This window comes from Carcharhinus amblyrhynchos, chromosome 30 (genome assembly GCF_965287045.1).
Source record: "Carcharhinus amblyrhynchos chromosome 30, sCarAmb.v2.hapA, whole genome shotgun sequence".
NCBI classification, from domain to species: Eukaryota; Metazoa; Chordata; class Chondrichthyes; order Carcharhiniformes; family Carcharhinidae; genus Carcharhinus; species Carcharhinus amblyrhynchos.
Window position 1 is genome coordinate 33,524,799 of NC_137353.1, and position 21,618 is coordinate 33,546,416.

General features: G+C 51.3%; 1 protein-coding gene across 5 annotated transcripts in view; it reads right to left on the reverse strand.

Moving 5' to 3' along the window:
* LOC145360086 (endothelin-converting enzyme 1-like) overlaps window positions 1–21,618 on the reverse strand; it is a 363,484-nt gene that overhangs the window by 129,975 nt on the left and 211,891 nt on the right. For 3 of the 5 annotated variants that reach the window (XM_080215036.1, XM_080215037.1, XM_080215035.1), the window contains one exon: window positions 766–849. The exons of 1 other annotated variant lie outside the window; for it this stretch is intronic. In XM_080215036.1, the coding sequence (XP_080071162.1) occupies window positions 766–849 (84 nt within the window). Of the gene's footprint in view, window positions 1–765; window positions 1,426–21,618 lie in introns of those variants that run through there. One more of the 5 variants, XM_080215034.1, reaches the window with a different exon arrangement.

Genomic DNA, 21,618 nt, shown 5'->3' on the forward strand with positions numbered 1-21,618 from the left:
CATTGCCTTGTGAATGACGGCCTCTGAAGGAAGGTAAAGTGGTACCGTCACTGGTTTAGTAACCCAGCGGGTCAGGTTAATGATCTCGGGGACAGGGGTTCAAACCCCACTCCGTTGGAAATTTAAAGTCAATTAATAAAATCTGAAATATTCAAAAATGGACTGGAATTAAAAATGAGTAATTCTGACTATAAAACTGCCATTTATCGTCAGACCCTTTCAGGAAGGGAATCCTTACCTGGTCCGGCCCATGGGAAAGTGGGAGACTCTTAACCTGCCCTCCGAAATGGTCCAGCAAGTCACACGCTTGATTTCAAGCTGGCATCTTCACCACCACCCCTTCAAGGGCGAGAAAAACTGATGTCGCCAGTGACATCCGTAATCCTGACAACATTCGCGGGCGTACGCTGCACACTCCCAAAATTGTACAGGTCATTCCCGCTCCCCCGACCCCGAACCCCGCTGCGGAGGATAGAGGAGAGGGAAGCGATGTCGAGGGATAAGGGGGCGGAAGTGTCGCCCCAGCAAAGAGAATCAAAGAAAGATGCGGGAATATCGCGGTTCAGGGAAGCTTGAAGGGAAAACGGTTGCAGAGAGTTTGCAGTGCGCGCGAGGTGATAGCATTTTAGTCGCTATGGAAGTGGGGTTCAGTGTTAGGGAAGAGTAGAGAGATTGGGGGGTGCAGTAAGTTTTGAAAAGGGGTGCGTGGCGGGGGGAAAGAACATGCAGCGACAGTTTTTGGTGGCAAGTTTTGAAATGTCCTACCTGATGGCCCTCGGGGTACACCTCATCAACAGTGGAATCGATCAGGTCGTCCTCGTCAAAGGTGGCTCGTTTGTAGGTCGACATCTGAAGAGCCAAATGGACAACAGACTCTCTGAGTGTTTCCATCTCTCTTAGACAAAGCTCAGGGTCCCTCCATATGGTGGGTGAGGGCAGGTAGAGGGGGCGGGGGGGAGGTCAGAGGGACACTACGGGGCCTAGGGGGAGCAGGTCCTCTGTCGCAGGGGCTGGTGTGTCTAATCACACCTGACCAGATCAAAGCTTTTGGGAACCAAAAGCAGCTCCTATTGCTAGACTTCCTCCGTTAACGCTTTCCTCTTGGAGGTAGTCATGCCCCTCTCGGCAGCCAAGCACGGCTGAGAGCAGGAAGCAAGAGTCATTTAGATTCCTTTCATAGTGCTTCACAATGTGATCTGTGATAAGTAGTCCTTGCATTCAAAACCCAGGATAAACACAAAGGTTAGCTTAAAAAAAAAGACTTCCTTGTTCGTACATGAGGCTGCTCCCTAGATCTTGAGAAAGTCTCAGATACACACACACACACACACACACTTCGCGGCTTTGCCCTTTTGTTACTTCACAAAATGTTGTTGCTGCTGTTGTTACCCCAGCGGTGGTTTGGGCTGTGTGTGGGGTGGGGAGGAGCTTGCTGAAACATTCCGAAAGTGCCCTGATTTCGCTCCTGCGATTGCAGCCGCTTGTGTTATCAGCTGTCAGATCAGAGTCCCGCCAATCCGCTGGCCCAGGTGAAGCTGAAGCCTGTGTGTGGGGAGGGGGGGGAGGTTTAACCCTTTCAGCTCACACCGAGGAAGGGGTCAAAACAACCGTCACCCCCACAGGGTTTGATTCCGGGACTGTCGCAGTTTGGCGTGGGTTTAATTCTCACCCTGTGGTTCCAATCAGTCGCCCCACTCTGACACGCCAGGTTAACACGGCAGGCTGCAGGAGCTGCCCTCTCCCTCACCTACCTTGTGTGTCTCTCACTGTTTGGGGAAGGGGAGAGGGGGTTTGGATTGCTGTCCCAAGATTTCTAAGGCAATTTCCACACACATTGCACATTTAAAAGCAGCGTTCCTGTATTTGGAAATCCAGAAAGAACTTTTGTGTCTAAACAGAACGCAACACAGCTGACAGCAACACAAGATAAAGAGATAGCCAACAGTCCTGGTGACGATACAGGGGGCTGAGTTCAACTCTGTACACTAGTGTACGCCTGTGGATTTAGCCACGCCGATCTACTGGAAGTGGTCACTTCTAGCACTGGGTGGGGATAGGGTCGGGCTCGCCTACGATGCCCTCACGGTGGAATTGCCTGCTGATTGCACTCATCGCCTTTTGACCAGGCGCCAGGGAAACTTGCTCGCACCCAGTGTCACCCTCAACACACACAGGCTTACTCCAGAAACATCCTCCGGATGGGAAGGGGAAGGGAGCAAATGAACAAAGTACCTGGGTCATCCAGTTATTTCTTCCAACAACTGCTCCCCGACCCCCCGCCACAATCCTCACCCACTCAGCGCATGTCTCTCTGCCCTAAACACCCACGTGGCAGTATCAGCAGCAGAATTATACCCAAGCACAGTCTGTAACCTCATGGCCCAGTGTATCCAGGGTGTGGAGATGCCGGCGTTGGACTGGGGTAGACACACAACACCAGGTTCTCACAAAACCTGTTGGGCTTTAACCTGGTGTTGTGAGACTTCTTACCCAGTATATCCAGACCACAAGAAACTTCAGAGGGTCGTGAACGTAGCCCAATCCATCACTCAAACCAGCTTCCCACCCATTGACTCTGTCTACACTTCCCGCTGCCTCGGGGAAAAGCAGCCAGCGTAATCAAGGACCCCCCCACGCACCCCAGACATTCTCTCCTCCACCTTCTTCCTTCGGGAAAAAAATACAAAAGTCTGAGGTCACGTACCGACCGACTCAAGAACAGCTTCTCCCCTGCTGTCACCAGCATGGACCTATCTTGCACGAAGTTGATCTTTTTCTACACCCTAGCTATGACTGCAACCCTACATTCTGTACTCTCTCCTCTCCTTCTTTATGAATGGTATGCTTTGTCTGAATAGCACGCAAAAAATAATACTTTTCACTGTATACTAATACATGTGACAATAATAAATCAAATATATCCCTCCTTTCGAACCATGATTCAGCTCTGATCCAATGAAGAGTCCATGAGCAATGTCTAAAAATGAGGTGTTAACCTGGCGAACACAGGACTGTGTGCAGACACTGTAAGCAGCAACCTAACCATCACCCTTGACTGGGTTTTTACGACAACTGACAATGATTTCAGCATCACTATTACCGCGATCCGCTTTCTTTTATATTCCATTTGAATTTAATTTCCACTGGCCCTGTGGTGGGATTTGAACCCACGCCCCAGAGCATTTGCCTGGGATTACTTACCCAGTGACAATATCGCCACGCCGCCATCTCCCCATAGGTTGAGGTAGATAGCAACGATGCATTTCAGAGGAAGCTAATTAGGTTAGATGAAGAGGGGTGGGAGAAGGTGTCCGTACAGCACGGATTTGTGGGGCAGAGTGGCCTGTTTCTGGAATGAGAGCGAGATGCTGGAAATGTGAAACAGACACAAAGTGCTGGAAATGTTCAGCAGCATCTGTGGAGAGAGAATTCGAGCTAATGTTTCCAATCCAGTATGGAAGGTCCTCGCCAAGCCGCTCACCATCCTGACTTGGAAATATATCGGCTGTTCCTTCACTGCGTCAAACTGCTGGAACTCCCTCCCTAACAGCACTGTGGGTGCACCTACACCCACATGGGCTGCAGTGGTTCAAGAAGGTGGCCCATCATCACCTTCTCAAGGGCAATTAGGATTGGGCAATAAATGTTGGCCTAGCCAATGACACCCACATCCCATAAACTAATATTAGAAAGTGATCTTTCTTTGATTTCTGATTGAGTTCCAATGAAGAGGCACATTGGGCTCAAAACATTACCTCTGTTCCTCTCTCCACAGGTCCTGCTCAGTACTTTTTCTGTGTTCATTACCATTCTTTCTAAACTTCCACACGAGTCACATGTGATGCAATCAGAGGAAGATGGAGGTCAAAGAGCCTGTGCCCACTCTGTCTGACCAGCTTCCCCTGGTTGGGTGTGGGGCGGACACAAGAGAGTCATGGCGGGCATGGTGGCACAGTGGTTAGCCCTGCTGCCTCACAGCGCCAGGGACCCGGGTTCGATTCCAGCCTTGGGTCACTGTCTGTGCGGAGCTCGCACATTCTCCCCGTGTCTGCGTGGGTTTCCTCCGGGTGCTCTGGTTTCCTCCAAAGATGTGCGGATTGGCCACGTTAAATTGCCTCTCTGTGTCCAAGGATATGTAGGTTTCGGGGGATTGGCTGTGGTAAATGCGTGGGGTTACGGGGATAGGGTGGGGGGGGCGGGATAGTGGACATGGGTAGGAGTAGGTGGATAGTTGATTGGCTGGATGGCTTCTTCCTACACTGGAGTGATTCTATCGAAGGGGTAAGCAGGGAGGTTTCAGGGATAAGGCAGAGGGTAAGGTGCTCTTTGAATGTCAGTGCAGACTTAGAATCATCGAATCCCTGCAGTACAGAAGGAGGCCATTCGGCCCATCAAGTCCGTACCAACCACAATCCTACCCAGGCCCTTTTCCCGTAACCCTCATTGACCTGGCTAATCCCCCTGACACTAATTTAGAATGGCCAATCCACCTAACCCGCACATTGGACTGGATGGGCCGAACGGCCTCCTTCTCAACTGTATGGCCACTGTGGACTTGTTGCTGTGACTTATCTTGAAGTTTGCCGGGGAAACGTCGACCGATCATCCAAATCGTGGAATCACCCGGGGACAGAGAAGGCCATTCTGTTCATCGAGACTGCTGCAGCCCTGGGAAGAATCCACCCAGTCGCCACCTCCTCCCTTCACACTGCTTTGTGCATTTTATTATCCTTTCACAAGGTTTACCCTTTTGAAAGTTACCATTGGACCTGCCTCTTCCACCCTGAGAGGCAGCGCGTTCCAGATCGTCACGCTTTCCTCTGGTTCTATGGCTGCGGTGAAAAGTACAAACAGAAAGCTCCAGCTCCTCTCAGACACGGCAACTGAACGATTGCCGTTGCTTCTGCTCATCTTCAGACGCGCTCAATCTGTGATCGCTGGGGTAATCCTGGTCGCGGCTGCTCTTCCTGCCAGTGCCTCGCACACCCTCACTCAAACCCAAACTCTCGTCCAGCTGCCTTTGGGCCCAACGTAGAGAAGACAGCCTGCATTCCTATAGTGCCTTCCCCATCCCCGGGAGCTCCCAGCAGCAGCCACTAAGGAGTAGCCACAGCTGTAGAGTGGAGAATGTGCCAGTCTCAGCTGCCCTCGGGCATCTAGGGATGGGCAGTCAATGCTGGCCAGCAAGTGAATGAATCGAAGAAAGTAGGCCTACATTCACACTGCAATGAAGTTACTTGAGAATCCCCGCGTCGCCACACTCCGGCGTCTGCTCGGGTACAACTGTGAGGGAATTTAACACGGCCAATGCACCTAACCGTTGAGACTCCAGTGAGCTACTGAGAGAGTGCTGTTGTGTCAGAGGTGCCACCTTTTGGGTGAGTTTCAGGCTGAGGTCAGATGTAAATGATTCTGTGCTTCTCTCTGTGGGTGTGAAGGGGGGGGGGGGTTTCCCCGTGGTGATGCCACTCTCTCCTCCCGGAGAGATTAACTGCCTGTGGGTGCTCCCTGCCTGCCAACAACCCCAGCTCCCAATCTCACAGAGACTGAACCATAAAGAGAATTCCAATCGATGTCCCGAGCACGCGGAACGATGCTATATAAATGCAAACGTGTTGTTTGCTCCGGGAATTCAGGGACAGAGGCCTTGGAGTTCTACACTAAAGCCTTGCGTCAGTGACAACATAACTGTGACTGTCGAAAGGTGTTTTAATAACAACACGTTCGGCCCCTCACACTCATTTCAGTAGAAGTACACGGAACAAAGAGCAGAGTGAAGTCCAAACATTAACTCTGTTTCTCTCAATTTAAATACTTGCTGAGCTTTTCCAGCATTTTCTGTTTCCAAACTACATTCACAGCATCAGTCGCTAAAAGTAAGCGTGCAGGTACAGCAGGCAGTAAAGAAAGCAAACGGTTTGTTGGTTTTCGTAGCGAGAGGATTTAAATATCGGGATAGGAATGTTTTGCTGCAATTGTACAGGGCGTTGGTGAGGCCACACCTGTGTGCAGTTTTGGTGTCCTTATCCGAGGAAGGATGTCCTTGCTGTAGAGGGAACGCAGTGAAGGTTTACCAGGCTGATTCCTGGGATGGCAGGTCTGTCATATGAGGAGAGATTAAGTCGGTTAGGATTATATTCACTGGAGTTCAGAAGTGCGAGAGGGGAATCTCATAGAAACTTACAAAATTCTAACCGAGTTAGACAGGGTAGACTCAGAAAGAATGTTCCCCATGGTGGGGAGAGTCCAGAACTCAGGGTCATGGTTTGAGGATAAGGGGTAAACCTTCTAGAACTGAGGTGGGAGCCAGAGGGTGGGGAATGTGTGGAGTTCACTCCCACAGAAAGTAGTTGAGGCCAAAACGTTGTGTGATTTCAAGAAGAAATTAGATTTGATTTATTATCACATGTATTAGTATACCATGGAAAGTATTGTTTCTGGTGCCCTATACAAAGCATACCGTTCGTAGAGAAGGAAAGGAGAGGGTGCGGAATGTAGTGTTACAGTCACAGCGAGGGTGCAGAGAAAGGTCAACTTAATGCGAGGTAGGTCCATTCTAAAGTCTGACAGCAGCAGGGAACAAGCTGTTCTTGTGTGGGTTGAGATATCGCTGTGGAGGGAAAAGGGGGTTAAGAGATATGGGGGCAGTGGGTGGGTGGGCGGGGGGGGGGGTGGAGAGGAGGTTGTAGAGTCAGGATATTGAATTTGATGGTGAGCCATGATTATAATGGATGGTGGAGCAGGCTCAAACGGCCGCCTTCTGCTTGTAGTTTCGATGTGTGTGTGTGTGATTAGCGAGTCACACGCATGTTTACATTATAAACACACCACGGCACGCAACGCATCACCACACACACATATCCACATGCACACAGACACTCACAAATATACACACACACACACCCCACCCCCGACAGCAACCAGACAGAGATGCATATGCGCCAGACAGATCCAGACATGCCACCAGCGCAGGCACACACACACACACCAGCACAGGCACACACACACACACCAGCACAGGCACACACACACACACCAGCACAGGCACACACACACACACCAGCGCAGGCACACACACACACACACACCAGCGCAGGCACACACACACACACACAACAGCGCAGGCACACACACACACACACACCAGTGCAGGCACACACACGCCACCAGCGCAGGCACACACACACACACACAACAGCGCAGGCACACACACACACACACCAGTGCAGGCACACACACGCCACCAGCGCAGGCACACACACACACACACACCAGCGCAGGCACACACAACACCAGCGCAGGCACACACACACACACACCAGCGCAGGCACACACACACCAGCGCAGGCACACACACACCAGCGCAGGCACACACACGACACCAGTGCAAGGCACACACACGACACCAGTGCAAGGCACACACACGACACCAGCGCAGGCACACACACACACACACACCAGCGCAGGCACACACAACACCAGCGCAGGCACACACACACACACACCAGCGCAGGCACACACACACCAGCGCAGGCACACACACACCAGCGCAGGCACACACACGACACCAGCGCAGGCACACACACACACACACCAGCGCAGGCACACACACACCAGCGCAGGCACACACACACCAGCGCAGGCACACACACGACACCAGTGCAAGGCACACACACGACACCAGTGCAAGGCACACACACGACACCAGTGCAAGGCACACACACGACACCAGTGCAAGGCACACACACGACACCAGTGCAAGGCACACACACGACACCAGTGCAAGGCACACACACGACACCAGTGCAAGGCACACACACACACACACACACACACACAACACCAGCGCAGGCACACACACGCCACCAGCGCAAGGCACACACACGCCACCAGCGCAGGCACACACACGCCACCAGCGCAGGCACACACACGCCACCAGCACAGGCACACACACACACACCAGCACAGGCACACACACACACACCAGCGCAGGCACACACACACACACACACCAGCGCAGGCACACACACACACACACAACAGCGCAGGCACACACACACACACACCAGTGCAGGCACACACACGCCACCAGCGCAGGCACACACACACACACACAACAGCGCAGGCACACACACACACACACCAGTGCAGGCACACACACGCCACCAGCGCAGGCACACACACACACACACACCAGCGCAGGCACACACAACACCAGCGCAGGCACACACACACACACACCAGCGCAGGCACACACACACCAGCGCAGGCACACACACACCAGCGCAGGCACACACACGACACCAGTGCAAGGCACACACACGACACCAGTGCAAGGCACACACACGACACCAGCGCAGGCACACACACACACACACACCAGCGCAGGCACACACAACACCAGCGCAGGCACACACACACACACACCAGCGCAGGCACACACACACCAGCGCAGGCACACACACACCAGCGCAGGCACACACACGACACCAGTGCAAGGCACACACACGACACCAGTGCAAGGCACACACACGACACCAGTGCAAGGCACACACACGACACCAGTGCAAGGCACACACACGACACCAGTGCAAGGCACACACACGACACCAGTGCAAGGCACACACACGACACCAGTGCAAGGCACACACACACACACACACACACACAACACCAGCGCAGGCACACACACGCCACCAGCGCAAGGCACACACACGCCACCAGCGCAGGCACACACACGCCACCAGCGCAGGCACACACACGCCACCAGCGCAGGCACACACACACACACCAGCGCAGGCACACACACGACACCAGCGCAGGCACACACACGACACCAGCGCAGGCACACACACACACACACACACACACACAACACCAGCGCAGACAGACACACACACACACACCAGCGCAGGCACACACACACACACCAGCGCAGGCACACACACACACAACAGCGCAGACACACACACACACAACACCAGCGCAGGCACACACACACACAACACCAGCGCAGGCACACACACACACCAGCGCAGGCACACACACACACAACACCAGCGCAGGCACACACACACACACACCAGCGCAGGCACACACACACCAGCGCAGGCACACACACGACACCAGTGCAAGGCACACACACGCCACCAGCGCAGGCACACACACACACACCAGCGCAGGCACACACACACACACCAGCGCAGGCACACACACACACACCAGCGCAGGCACACACACGCCACCAGCGCAGGCACACACACGCCACCAGCGCAGGCACACACACGCCACCAGCGCAGGCACACACATGCCACCAGCGCAGGCACACACACGACACCAGCGCAGACACACACACACACAACACCAGCGCAGGCGCACACACGCCACCAGTGCAGGCACACACACGACACCAGCGCAGGCACACACATGCCACCAGCGCAGGCACACACACGACACCAGCGCAGACACACACACACACAACACCAGCGCAGGCGCACACACGCCACCAGTGCAGGCACACACACGACACCAGCGCAGACACACACACACACACACACAACACCAGCGCAGGCACACACACGCCACCAGCGCAGGCACACACACGCCACCAGCGCAGGCACACACACGCCACCAGCGCAGGCACACACACGCCACCAGCGCAGGCACACACACGCCACCAGCGCAGGCACACACACAACACCAGCGCAGGCGCACACACACACACACACACACACACACACCAGCGCAGGCACACACACAACACCAGCGCAGGCGCACACACACACACACACACACACACACACCAGCGCAGGCACACATGCCACCAGCGCAGACAGACACAACTCCAATGCAGACAGACACACGGTCACCCACAGGAAATACTCAAACACCACAAAACACTTGCATGTTCAGCATTTGCCAAAGAAGGCAAACTCTCCAAGTTCACGCAGCCTGTGCTCTGTGAGTGTGTCCGAGGATCACAAGCCCCACAACTTGGTTTCTGTCCATGTTTTATTCAGCAGCAACCCAGGAAGCTGCACTGGGATTTACAATCAGTCACATGTGGCGAATATACTGCACAACACGGCTCCAAAACGATCCAGAAATAAAGGCACCAGAGAACAGTAAACACGAGGGCCAAAGCGAGGTCAGTTATTAATGGCTGATAAGATTGACTTGGCTGATTCTGGCGTTGAGCGGCTTGGCTTACGAGGAGAGACTGCAGCAGACTGTGACTATGCTCAATGGAATTCAGGAGAATGACGGCAGATCTTATAGAAACTTATAAAATGATGAAGGGAACAGATAAGGCAGGGAGGTTGTTTGCACTGGCAGGTCAAACTAGAATTAGGGGGCACAGCCTCAAAATAAGGGGGGGACAGATCGAGGACTGAGTTGAGGAGGAACTTCTTCACCCAAAGGGTTGTGAATCTGTGGAATTCCCTGCCCAGTCGAGGCTCCCTCATTGAATTAAGGCAAGAATAGATAGATTTTTGAACAGTAAAGGAATTAAGGGTGATAGTGAGCGGGTGGGTAAGTGGAGCTGAGTCCACAAAAAGATCAGCTATGATCTTATTGAATGGCGGAGCAGGCTCGAGGGGCCAGATGGCCAACTCCTGCCCCTAGTTCTTATTAAAGGAGCAGACCCAGGCTACTGGAGCGAGCATTAGAAAAATCAGATTCCCACGTTAAAACAACTCCAAACTTACACTGCAGCACATACACTGCTAACATCTCTGAGCAGCCATCCCCAAGCAAGGAAGGTGAGGTTGGGAGAAAAGGAGCAAAGCTACAGTCAAAAGGAGAGGTTTGAGGTGGGATTTGGGAGGAGGGTTCTAATTTGGATGCAGGCTCTTGGGAAATGCGCTAAAACGTAGGGGGTGCGATATGATTGATTCTCTAATGCCCTCTGCAACGGCTGACTAAGGGCAATTAGGATAGAGCAGGTCAGCAATGCCCGTGTCAAAAGAATTTAAAAAGGTACAATCTGTAGCCAAACTAGCCATCTAAAATGGCGTTTTGTAAAGCACTCTGGGATAACTGGGCAAGAAACTAAACCGACAGGCTGCAGTTTAAAGACAGACAAACAGGCTGCAACCCTGATGAGTGAATACACAGGATATGGGCCATCTCCAGGATGAAAGAGACTTTCTGGTCACACTGGGTTGTGTGCCAGACGTAAAGGCACCGTGAATCCTTATTTAGGAGGAAGGTATGTGGCCTATGTGCCTACAACACCTACAGGCATGGCCGCCAGGGACACACCCAGAGATCGGTGTGGTAGCACCTGATTGGACTCTTATCGATCAGGGTGATCAAGTCCTGATCGATTGATTGGCAATGGCCAAAAAAAGGGGGCGAAGCCAAATGGGGTATAAAGGATGCTGCACAACCAGGAATCGCTCTGTCTCTCTCTCTCTGATCCCACGAACGAGCTACAACAATGGTGAACATTGCCAGCGAGAGGAGAGCCATCACACCCGAGAAGGAAGAAAGAGAGACTACAGCCAGAATGCCAGACCAGAGCAAAGGACCAAACTACACAGACAACTACCAAGACCAGCACACAGATAAAGGCCAGTATCTGTTTGGGTATTTGTCAGTCACACACAATTAAGTCAAGGTCTTGTATTGTACTTGAATTCTAGTATTTTCTGTAAGATAACTTATTGTTGGTCGGGTGGGTGATTATTGATTGGGTGGGTTTAAATAAATATTGTTTGTACTAATAAGACGTCTACTCAAAGTTATTTGTCCACCGTATAAGGGTTAAAACAGACTGATTTTTACAACAAATCCTTCAGGATTGTCAAAGGATGCACATTGGGGATTTTAAAAACTGATTCTTTCATGGGAATAGAGGCCTCGAGGTAAGTGAGGAGACAATATGGAGGCACCAATACAAGTCTCGGCTCGTTTGTCTCTGAGTTTGGTACAAAATGGATTCAGAGAGTCCAAGAACAGTGCAGGAGGAGGCCATTTGGCCCGTCAAGTCTGCACCGACTTCAGAGCATCTTCCCCAGACCCAACCCCATTCCTGTACCCCGCTGATCCCCCTGGGACACTAAGGGGCAATTTAGCATGGCCAATCCACCCTAACCCTTTCCTTCATCGCTTTGGTTTATTAATTCATGGGACGTGGGCCTCGCCGGCTGGGCAAGCACTTATTGCCCATCCCTAATTGCCCTTGAACCGAGCTGGATGCCAGGCCATTTCAGAGTCAACCACGTTGCTGTGGCTCTGGAGTCACATGTAGGCCAGACCAGATCTGGACGGCAGATTTCCTTCCCTAAAGGGCATTAGTGAACCAGATGGGTTTTTACAACAAAGGTTTCATTAGACTTTTCATTCCAGATTTTTTTTTAATCAAATACAAATTTCATCACCTGGGATTCGAACCTCCTTCCCCAGAACATCAGCCAGGCTCTCGGGATTACTGATCCAGTGACAATATCTCTGTGCCACCTCCTCCCAATTTAGACTCTGCATTCGTGTGACACCTTTAACATCCCGAGGCACTTCACAGGCAATTAGAATCACAGAACCCTACAGTGTAGAAAGAGGCCCTTCGGCCCATCTGCACTGAACACAATCCCACCCAGACCCTACATATTATACCCACTTATCCCTCTAACCTCCGCTACCCTGGACACTAAGGGGCAATTTCTTGGCACAGCCAATCAACCTAACCCCGCACATCTTTGGACTGTGGGAGGAAGCCGGAGCACCCGGAGGAAACCCACGCAGACACGAGGAGAATGTGCAAACTCCACACAGACAGTGACCCGAGCCGGGAATCGAACCCAGGACCCTGGAGCTGTGAAGCAGCAGCGCTAACCCACTGTGCTACCGTGCCGTAATTACCGTCCCTACCGTAATTAGGGACAGTAATTATTGCTGGTTTTGCCAGCGACATTCCAAGAACGACCATATAGCAAAGAGAAATCAGACAAATATAGATTTCCAAGCCGCTCGATGAGTGGTATGTGTTGTCTGTATAGCGCGCAAGAAACAATACTTTTTACTGTATGCTAATACATGTGACACTAATAAATCAAATGAAGCCACATCACATCGCTCTTAATTGATTAACAGTCAGGCTGAGTGAGAAGCTCCCAGCCCAGGAACCAGCTTTGGCCCTCTAACCTACTCCAGCAAACACAGCCGAGCAGGAGTATCTTCACTGCATCATTCCTGCCCCACTGGTCACGGACGTCGCTGGGGTGAAATTCCACATCAATCAGGCATTAGCTTTGCACTTTGCTGACACAGTGCGGTGAGGAACCAACCAATACCGAGCCAATTCACCTGGTTATAAAATCCCGACAGCTGGGAATTCTCTTCCTCAAAAGGCAGCGGGAAGCAGAGGGGCAAATGTTCCCATCCCGCCCTCCGTGGGAGCGGGCGAGGGACAGGTCTGTTGACCTCGGGCAGGATTTTCCAGTCCTGGAGTAAGCGTGGCTGGAAAACCCGCCCAGAACATTTTTAAGGCAGAGCTGGAAAAGATTCCGGGTTGCGATGTGGAGATGCCAGCGTTGGACTGGGGTAAACACGGTAAGAAGTCTCACAACACCAGGTTAAAGTCTTAACAGGTTTATTTGATAGTAAACCCATTAGCTAGTGGGTTCACTATCAAATAAACTTGTTGGACTTTGGCCGGGTGTTGTGAGACTTCTTACTGTAGATTCCTGGTTGACAAGGGGGCGAAAGGCTATTGGGTAGGTGGGAATGTGGGGGGTGGTTTGAGGTTACAGTCAGATTAGCCATGGTCTAACTGAACGACGGAGCAGGGGAGGAGGGGCTGACTCCTCTTCATTTGTATGCATGGTTTCATCAAGTGACCCTTGACCTTTCACCTTCAACTGTTCTGTCCCTAGCCTTGGTCACCCAGCCAAGTGCAAAGTGAACACCCAACAACGCGAACCGATGATCTTTGACACTCAAACGTTCAATCTTTTGGAGTTAAATTCGGACAAATGTGAGGTAATGCATTTTGGAAGGTCTAATTCAGATAGGAATTATACAGTAAATGGCAGAACACTTCAGAGTATTGATAGGCAGAGGGATCTGGGTGTACAGGTACACAGGTCACTGAAAATGGCTACGCAGGTGGAGAAGGTAGTCAAGATGGCATACGGCATGCTTGCCTTCATTGGCCGGGGTATTGAGTTTAAAAATTAGCAAGTCATGTTGCAGCTTTATAGAACCTTAGTTAGGCCGCGCTTGGAATATAGTGTTCAATTCTGGTCGCCACACTACCAGAAGGATGTGGAGGCTTTGGAGAGGGTAGAGAAAAGATTTACCAGGATGTTGCCTGTATGGAGGGCATTAGCTATGAGGAGAGGTTGGAGAAACTTGGTTTGTTCTCACTGGAGCGACGGAGGTTGAGGAGAGACCTGATAGAAGTCTATAAGATTATGAGAGGCATGGTCAGAGAGGATAGTCAGAAGCTTGTTCCCGGGGTGGAAGAGTCAATTACTAGGGAGCACAGGTTTAAGGTGCGAGGGGCAAGGTTTAAAAGAGATGTACGAGGCAGAATGTTTACACAGAGAGTGGTGGGTACCTGGGACCCGTTGCTGGGGGAGGTACTGGAAGCGTATACGGTAGTGACTTTTAAGAGCATCTTGACAAGTACATGAATGAGATGGGAATAGAGGGATATGGTCCCCGGAATGAGATGGGAACAGAGGGATATGGTCCCCAGAATGAGATGGGAATAGAAGGATATGGTCCCCAGAATGAGATGGGAACAGAGGGATATGGTCCCCAGAATGAGATGGGAATAGAGGGATATGGTCCCCAGAATGAGATGGGAATAGAGGGATATGGTCCCTGGAATGAGATGATGGTCCCTGGAATGAGATGGGAATAGAGGGATATGGTCCCTGGAATGAGATGGGAATAGAGGGATATGGTCCCCGGAATGAGATGGGAATAGAGGGATATGGTCCCCAGAATGAGATGGGAACAGAGGGATATGGTCCCCGGAATGAGATGGGAATAGAGGGATATGGTCCCCGGAATGAGATGGGAACAGAGGGATATGGTCCCCGGAATGAGATGGGAATAGAGGGATATGGTCCCTGGAATGAGATGGGAACAGAGGGATATGGTCCCTGGAATGAGATGGGAATAGAGGGATATGGTCCCTGGAATGAGATGGGAATAGAGGGATATGGTCCCTGGAATGAGATGGGAATAGAGGGATATGGTCCCTGGAATGAGATGGGAATAGAGGGATATGGTAGGAGGTTTTAGTTGTCAGGCAGCTTGGTTGGTGCAGGCTTAGAGGGCCAAAGGGCCTGTTCTTTGTTCTTTTCACCCCCAATATTGATCAGAGTCATTGCAATGCTGAGGCCATTTGGCCCGTTGAGACCACGTGATGTCTCAGTTAAGCAACCCAATCAGTCCCATCCCTAACCTTATAATCGCAGAGACCCTGTCACAGTTTACCCTCTGATTCCAGCTTCTCTGCCATCCACACCCTTTATTCTCTCGATGGACCACCATTAGCAGCCTTTCCCCTGGTTTCTGGGGCTGTGACCCATCTTTCATTCCCTCCCCCGCAGTATAAATATCTCCCATCGTTTCTGCCTTTTAACTTTGACAAAGGGTCACCTGGACTCGAAACGCCAGCTCTTTTTCTCTCCTTACAGATGCTGCCAGACCCGCTGAGATTTTCCAGCGTTTTTCTCATTTGCTTTCAGATTCCAGCATCCGCGATAATTTGCCCTTACTCTGATTTCCCTCAAGTGCCTTTCCAATTTCTTTTCAAATATTCCACTTGTTCCAACCGAGCGGCCAGAGAGTCTGAGCCGTTAGCCCTCGGTGCGTAACAATTCCCCACAAACCTCCTGCCCTCAACTTTGAACCGGGTTCCATCAGCCTGGGACCATTGGCTGAGGAGGAAAGTGTCCAACAAGAACACAAGGAATAGAAAATCTTGTCTAATCTGCCGTCCAACATTCTGTACGGGGGGAAGGGGAGAAAAGGGGGGGGGAAGGGGGAATGGTGGGGAAGGAGGAGGGAAAGGGGGAAGGGGGAAGGGGGGAGGGAAAGGGGGACGGGGGAAGGGGGGGAAGAGGGAGAGGGGGGGAAGAGGGAGAGGGGGCAGAGGGGGGAAAGGGGGGAGGGTGGGTAGCGCACAGCAACACCCTGGAGCTCCATCTTCAATTGCTCAAGACTCCTGGACAACCCTAGAGAGCTAACAACCCAGTAACAAGCAGAAATGTGACCCACATGGGAGACTGGTCGAGAAGTTAAGAGCCCCTGGGAGCCAGGGAGATTTGACAAAGTGGATCCAAAATTGGCTCAGTAACATTAGGCAGAGGATACTGGTGTCCAGCAGTGTTCCACAGGAGTGGGTGCTGGGTCCCTCGCTGTTTGTAGCGAACCTTAATGACCTAGATGTGAACGTGGGGGCTAGGATTAGTGAGTCTGTGGATGACACGAAAATTGGTGGTGTGGAGGAAAGCCTTGGATTCCAGGATGAGGGGCAGAACAGTGGCAAAGAGAATTTAACCCTGAAAGAAGTGTGAGGTGATACATTTTGGAAGGATTAACAACACAGGGGAGTATGCAATGAAGGGTAGGATGCTACGAAGTAGAGAGGACCAGTGAGACCTTGTCCAAAGATCCCTGAAGGCAGTAGGACAGACAGAAAAGGTGGTTACGGAGGCATTTGGGATCCTTGCCTTTATTGGCCGAGGTGTAGAATATAAGAGCAGGGAGGTTTGGATGGTTTAAAACACTGGTTAGGCCGCAGCTAGAGTACCGTGTGCAGCTCTGGTCACCGTGCTATAGGGAGGATGTCATTGCACTGGGGAGGGTGCAGAGGAGGTTCACCAGGAACCTGCCTGGGCTGGAGGGGTTCAGTATGAGGAGAGGCCGGTTAGGCTGGGATTGTTTTCCTTGGAGCAGAGAAGGTTACCGGGGGGCGGGGAATCAAGGTGTACAAAATTATGATGGACATAGAGAAGGTAAAATAGGAAAGAACTTACCCCCTTTGTAGAGGGGTCAGTAACAAGGGGGCAGAGAGTTAAGGGAAGGAGCGGGAGATTTAGAACGGATTTGGGGAAAACCTTCTTCACCCCAGAGGGCGGTGGGAATCTCGCTGCCCGAAAGGGTGATGGAGGCCGGAACGTTTAAGAAGCATTTAGACGAGCACTTGAAATACCACGGCACACAAGGGCGACGGAGCAAGTGTTGGAAAATGGGATTAGAATCGATAGGTGTTTGATGGCTGGCACAGACACAGTGGGCCGAAGGGCCTCTTTCTGCGCTGCAAGCTCTACGACGGAGAGGCCAGCTTTCACAGAATCGAATGCGACAATTACAAAGCAAGATGCAAAGAGAGTTTGCAGGAGGACGGCCTCTGACAGGGGAACATAGGCTGAAGGGGATTGAGCAGAGAAAGGGATTCTGACCCTGGTATCCCTTTGGAAGCCTTGTTATGCGCACAATCAGTGAGTAAATCCAATGAGTGTGTTACAGTGCTGCCTTTTATAGCCGACTGCTTCAGGGAGATTTCTTTTTGAAACGAGATTTAGTGCTTGCGGAGGAGATGGCTGTTTTTATGGGACTCAGAGGGGATTGTATTTTCTTTAAAAAAAAAGACAGCTTTACAGCAAAATCATTCAGTCAAAATGGCCACTGCCAGCGCGAGATTCTGCTGTTGTTGTGAACTTAACACCAATCCCTCAGTCATACGGCCCAGCTGCACAGCGGCTAGCACTGCCGCCTCACAGCGCCAGGGACCCGGGTTCGATTCCTGGCCCGGGTCACCGTCTGTGCGGAGTCTGCACGTCCTCCCCGTGTCTGCGTGGGTTTCCTCCGGGCACTCCGGTTTCCTCCCACAGTCCGAACGACGTGCTGGTTAGGGTGCGTTGGCCGTGTTAGATTGCCCCTCAGTGTACCCGAACAGGCACCAGAGTGTGGTGACTAGGGGGTTTTCACAGTGACTTCATTGCAGTGTTAACGTAAGCTGACACTTGACGCTAATAAATAAACGTTAAATTTGACACTAATGGATAAACTTTAAATTTAATTTGTATATAGTAGTAAACTGGACATTGGCTGAGGATCGGATAGGACTCTATAGGTCATCGCTGTGGGAAATTGAACCAATGAGCAGGAGGGTGCGACAGGTCAAAGAGGGATTGGCAGTTGGAGCCAGAGAATTGGGTTGAGCCGTTGCATTGGAATCTAGTCTGACCTTGCTGTGTATATATATATATATATTCCTCTTGTTGGCAACAACATATATTACAGATATCAATTGTGTTTGAGTTAAATGTGAGTGGAGAGCATTAAATTGGGGGTCACTGGAGCAGACTGTCGTGGAGATGGTGTCAGAACAGGATATTTACTGACAGACATTATTGAAACGCCTGCAGCGCCCGCTTCCAGTTTAATCTCTCCCTCAGTAACCACACCCAGGCTCGATTAACAGCATACAAAACAGAGCAGAGTCAACAGACCCACCTAATCAAACACCAAGCAATTCAACACCACACAAATCCAAACAGACGCTCACTGACACAGGGGTGTGGTCAGGTTGGTCACTTCACTCTAGAGAAACGGAAGATCACAGTGTAAAGAGTTCCACAACTGAGTGTTGCAAAGGGGCAGTGGTGAGGAATGCTTGCTGGATAATGTATGGAAGCCTGGAGCAGCTCCACACAGGCTCAATGGGGAATGGACATCCCCGACTCTCCCATCATCCTAAACCTGAGGGCCGGAAGCTTTGTAAAACTACTCAGATGATATCGGCACCACGGATTGTACACCGTGACTGCCGCAGACATATATCGCAACAAGAAACTGGAATTGTATTTAGTCGCTGCAAAGTACCACACGGAAAGGATTAGATTAGAATCTCTTGAAATGTCATAGAACCCTACAGCGCAGAAAGAGGCCCTTCGGCCCATCGAGTCTGCACCAACCACAATCCCACCCAGGCCCTACCCCCATATCCCTACATATTATACCCACTAATCCCTGGACACTAAGGGGCAATTTCTTAGCATGGCCAATCAACCTAACCCGCACATCTTTGGACTGTGGGAGGAAACTGGAGTAAGAACGTAAGAAATAGGAGCAGGAGGAGGCCATCTAGCCCTTCGAGCCTGCCCCGCCATTCAACAAGATCATGGCTGATCTGAAGTGGATCAGTTCCACTTTCTCCCCATAACCCTTGATTCCCTTGTCTATCATAAGAGTACCTGGAGGGAACCCAGGCAGACACCAGGAGAATGTGCAAACTCCACACAGACAGTGACCCGAGCCGGGAATCGAACCCAGGACCCTGGAGCTGTGAAGCAGCAGTGCTAACCACTGTGCTACTGTTTCACATATTTTTACGAATGACGTATATTATTGGGGATTAATAGAAAATCTTCCAGCGTCTGCCTTTTTGAATATAACCGTGTGCGCTTGGCAGTTTGTTAAAAGTCCAATTTGAACGTTCCGATGTAAAGAATCCATTTAGTTGGTACATCAAATTCATTTGTTGCTGAATTTAACCCCGTATGTGGCCGTCGGGATGGTTTATATCTTTTGATGCGACTTGGTCAGATGTGAATCTGCACTGGATCTCACTGCGGTGTGTGTGTGTGTGTGTGTGTGTGTGTGTGTGTGTGTGTGTCTGTTGTTCTGTTTAAGGCCACAGCCCCAGGTATCAGCTCGCTGTATGGCTACAGTGACTGTTGGCAAGTTAACTGATATCAGTCTGATGCTATTGAAGGAAAAATGACCCAAATGTCTCCCTTCGCCTCTTGCACTTGTTGGCTCTTCACTCGCCACCCCTCTCATTTACAGCTTTGGAGCTTAGCAAAAACTGGGCCTGAAGTCAGGGAGATTTATGAGGTAATGGGTCTGAGTTATAGGGGCTGGAAGTAAATACAAGGCCCAAATTTAATCATCGAGGGTAGCGAGGTCATAAACAGAGAGGCCCAAATTCAGGGTCATTCCAATTTAATTAACATTTTCCTGGGGCAAATCGATCTGAATGAACTTTTCACTGGGCTTCATCATTCTATATACACACACACACACACACACACACACAGACAAGGGGTGGAATTCTGCAGAAGCGACTGGGGGTCACAGCCCACCTCAGCAATGAGACACAGCCTCTTTGGCAGGAAGATCCGCTGTATCTTGTTCCACTCAGGCATTTGACGGGCCTGCCTCAGGATCAAGGACCCGACCAGAGGCCGGCGGTGGAGGTACTCGGGGTGGCAGTGTCCCGAGGCCCGGGTCTGTCACTAAATCCCAGGCCCAGGCTCAAGGTCAGCAAAGATAGGTTTGTGGGGTAGTGGTGACAGTCAGCATGAGGAATGGCCTTCAGAAAGTGCCGCCATTCCCAGTGCTGGGTCCCTGGATCAGAAATAAGGTTGAAAGAGTGCAGAGAGGGTTCACGAGGACATTGTCGGGATTTGAGAAGCTGAGTTACAGAGAGAGATTGAATAGGTTAGGACTTTATTCCCTGGAGCGTAGAAGAATGAGGGGAGATTTGATAGAGGTGCATAAGGTGAGATGGGTATAGATAGAGTGAATGCAAGCAGGCTTTTTCCACTGAGGCTAGGGGAGAAAAAAACCAGAGGGCATGGGTTAAGGGTGAAAGGAGAAAAGTTTAAAGGGAATATTAGGGGGGCTTCTTCACACAGAGAGTGGTGGGAGTGTGGAATGAGCTGCTGGATAAATGCGGGGTCACTTTTAAGAAAAACTTGGGACGGGTTCATGGATGAGAGGGGTGTGGAGGGATAGGGTCCAAGTGCAGGTCAGTGGGACGAGGCAGAAAAATGGTTGGGCACTGACAAAAAGGGCCAAAAGGCCTGTTTCTGAGCTGTAATTTTCTATGGTTCTATGCTTTTGAATGAGGCCCCCCCCCCCCTCCCCTCCACTAGCCAGCCTCCAGTGGGTTTCCTTGATGTGTTCCCTGCATGGTGAACCCTCTCGTTAATACCGGCGGTGACAGAATGTGGTCCATAAGTGGGCGTTGAGTGTGGAAGGTCCGTTTATGAAATTACCTACCAATCGATTTGATTGGTTCTCTCCCACCGCCATTGTGGGGGAGGGCAGAAGATTCCGCCCATTGGTCAGAATCCTCCGACTGTCCACGCCGGCAGGACTTTCCAATCCTCGTTCCCACTGTGTCTCTTTTTGGTCAAATCATTTCCCAAATCCCTCTGGTTCACGTCCTTCCTTCAGGGTCGTTTCCACAAGAGTTCTCCTGTGACCGCAGGATGGTTGACAAAAACAGATGGACATCCCAGTCCGAGCCTCTGAACGAAGCGAGAGATTCGGCCAGACGTGTGGGATAATGCGGATCAGCCTGTCCATCGCTGGGGGAACATTCGCCAAAATATACCCAAACAGGACCATGGAAGACTGACCTTCCCCAACTTCTGACAGCAAGCAGCTGGGGAAAGGGAGAGCTAACTGCACGGTGCAACATATATCGATTGGGCGGCACAGTAGCACAGTGGGTTAGCACTGCTGCCTCACAGCTCCAGGGTCCTGGGTTCGATTCCCGGCTCGGGTCACAGTCTGTGTGGAGTTTGCACATTCTCCTCGTGTCTGCGTGGGTTTCCTCCGGGTGCTCCGGTTTCCTCC